Genomic DNA, 1005 nt, shown 5'->3' with positions numbered 1-1005 from the left:
GCAGCACCCAGTGGCACCCAAGACCCTGTGGGGGACCCCACCAAGACCAGCAGCACTTGGTGGCACCCAGGACCCCACAGGGGACCCCACCAAGACCAGCAGCACCTGGTGGCACCCAGGACCCCACAGGGGACCCCACCAAGACCAGCAGCACCCAGTGGCATCCAGGACCCCGTGGGGGACCCCGCCGAGACCAGCAGCACCCAGTGGCATCCAAGACCCTGCAGGGGACTCCGCTGGGACTGGCAGCACCCAGTGGCACCCAAGACTCCATGGGGAACACCACCAAGACCAGCAGCACCCAGTGGCACCCAGGACCCCACAGAGAACCCCACTGAGACGGGCAGCACCCAATGGCACCCTGGACCTCGTGGGGGACCCCACTGGGGCTGGCATCACCCAAGACTCCGCAGGGGACCCCACTAAGACCAKCAGCACCCAGTGGCACCCGAGACCCCGCAGGGGACGCCACCGAGACCGGCAGCACCCAAGACCCCACAGGGGACTCCGCTGGGGCTGGCAGCACCCAGTGGCACCCGAGACCCCATGGGGGACCCCACCAAGACCAGCAGCACCCAGTGGCACCCAAGACCCTGCAGGGGACTCCGCTGGGACTGGCAGCACCCAGTGGCACCCAAGACCCCATGGAGAACACCACCAAGACCAGCAACACCCAGTGGCACCCAGGACCCCATGGGGGACCCCACCGAGACCAGCAGCACCCAGTGGCACCCGAGACCCCRCGGGGGGCCCCACTGAGACCAGCAGCACCCGGTGGCACCCAGGACCTCGTGGGGGACCCCGCTGAGACCGGCAGCACCCCGCAGCACCCGGGCGCCTCCTCCTACCTTCAGGTAGCGGCGGTAGACGCGCACGGCGGTCTCGGGCAGCGGGTGCCGGCGCACGAACTGCAGGTAGAGGGGCCAGACGCGGTGGTGCTGGGTGATGGGCAGCGCCCGCAGCGCCCGGTCGAAGGTGCGCCGGGTGCGGGTGACGCGGCCCTGC

The 1005-nt window shown here is 70.3% G+C and overlaps 1 protein-coding gene across 1 annotated transcript in view; it reads right to left on the bottom strand.

Moving 5' to 3' along the window:
• LOC112964651 (pre-mRNA-splicing factor SYF1-like) overlaps positions 1-1005 on the bottom strand; it is an 11703-nt gene that overhangs the window by 7843 nt on the left and 2855 nt on the right. Inside the window, exon 3 of the mRNA XM_026063023.1 lies at positions 849-1001. Within this exon, the coding sequence (XP_025918808.1) occupies positions 849-1001 (153 nt within the window). The remainder of the gene's footprint in view (positions 1-848; positions 1002-1005) is intronic.

The sequence above is a fragment of the Apteryx rowi genome, unplaced genomic scaffold (genome assembly GCF_003343035.1).
Source record: "Apteryx rowi isolate R43461 unplaced genomic scaffold, aptRow1 scaffold_1985, whole genome shotgun sequence".
NCBI classification, from domain to species: Eukaryota; Metazoa; Chordata; class Aves; order Apterygiformes; family Apterygidae; genus Apteryx; species Apteryx rowi.
Note: the sequence above shows the minus strand (reverse complement) of the source record. Positions and strands in the feature narration are given on the sequence as shown.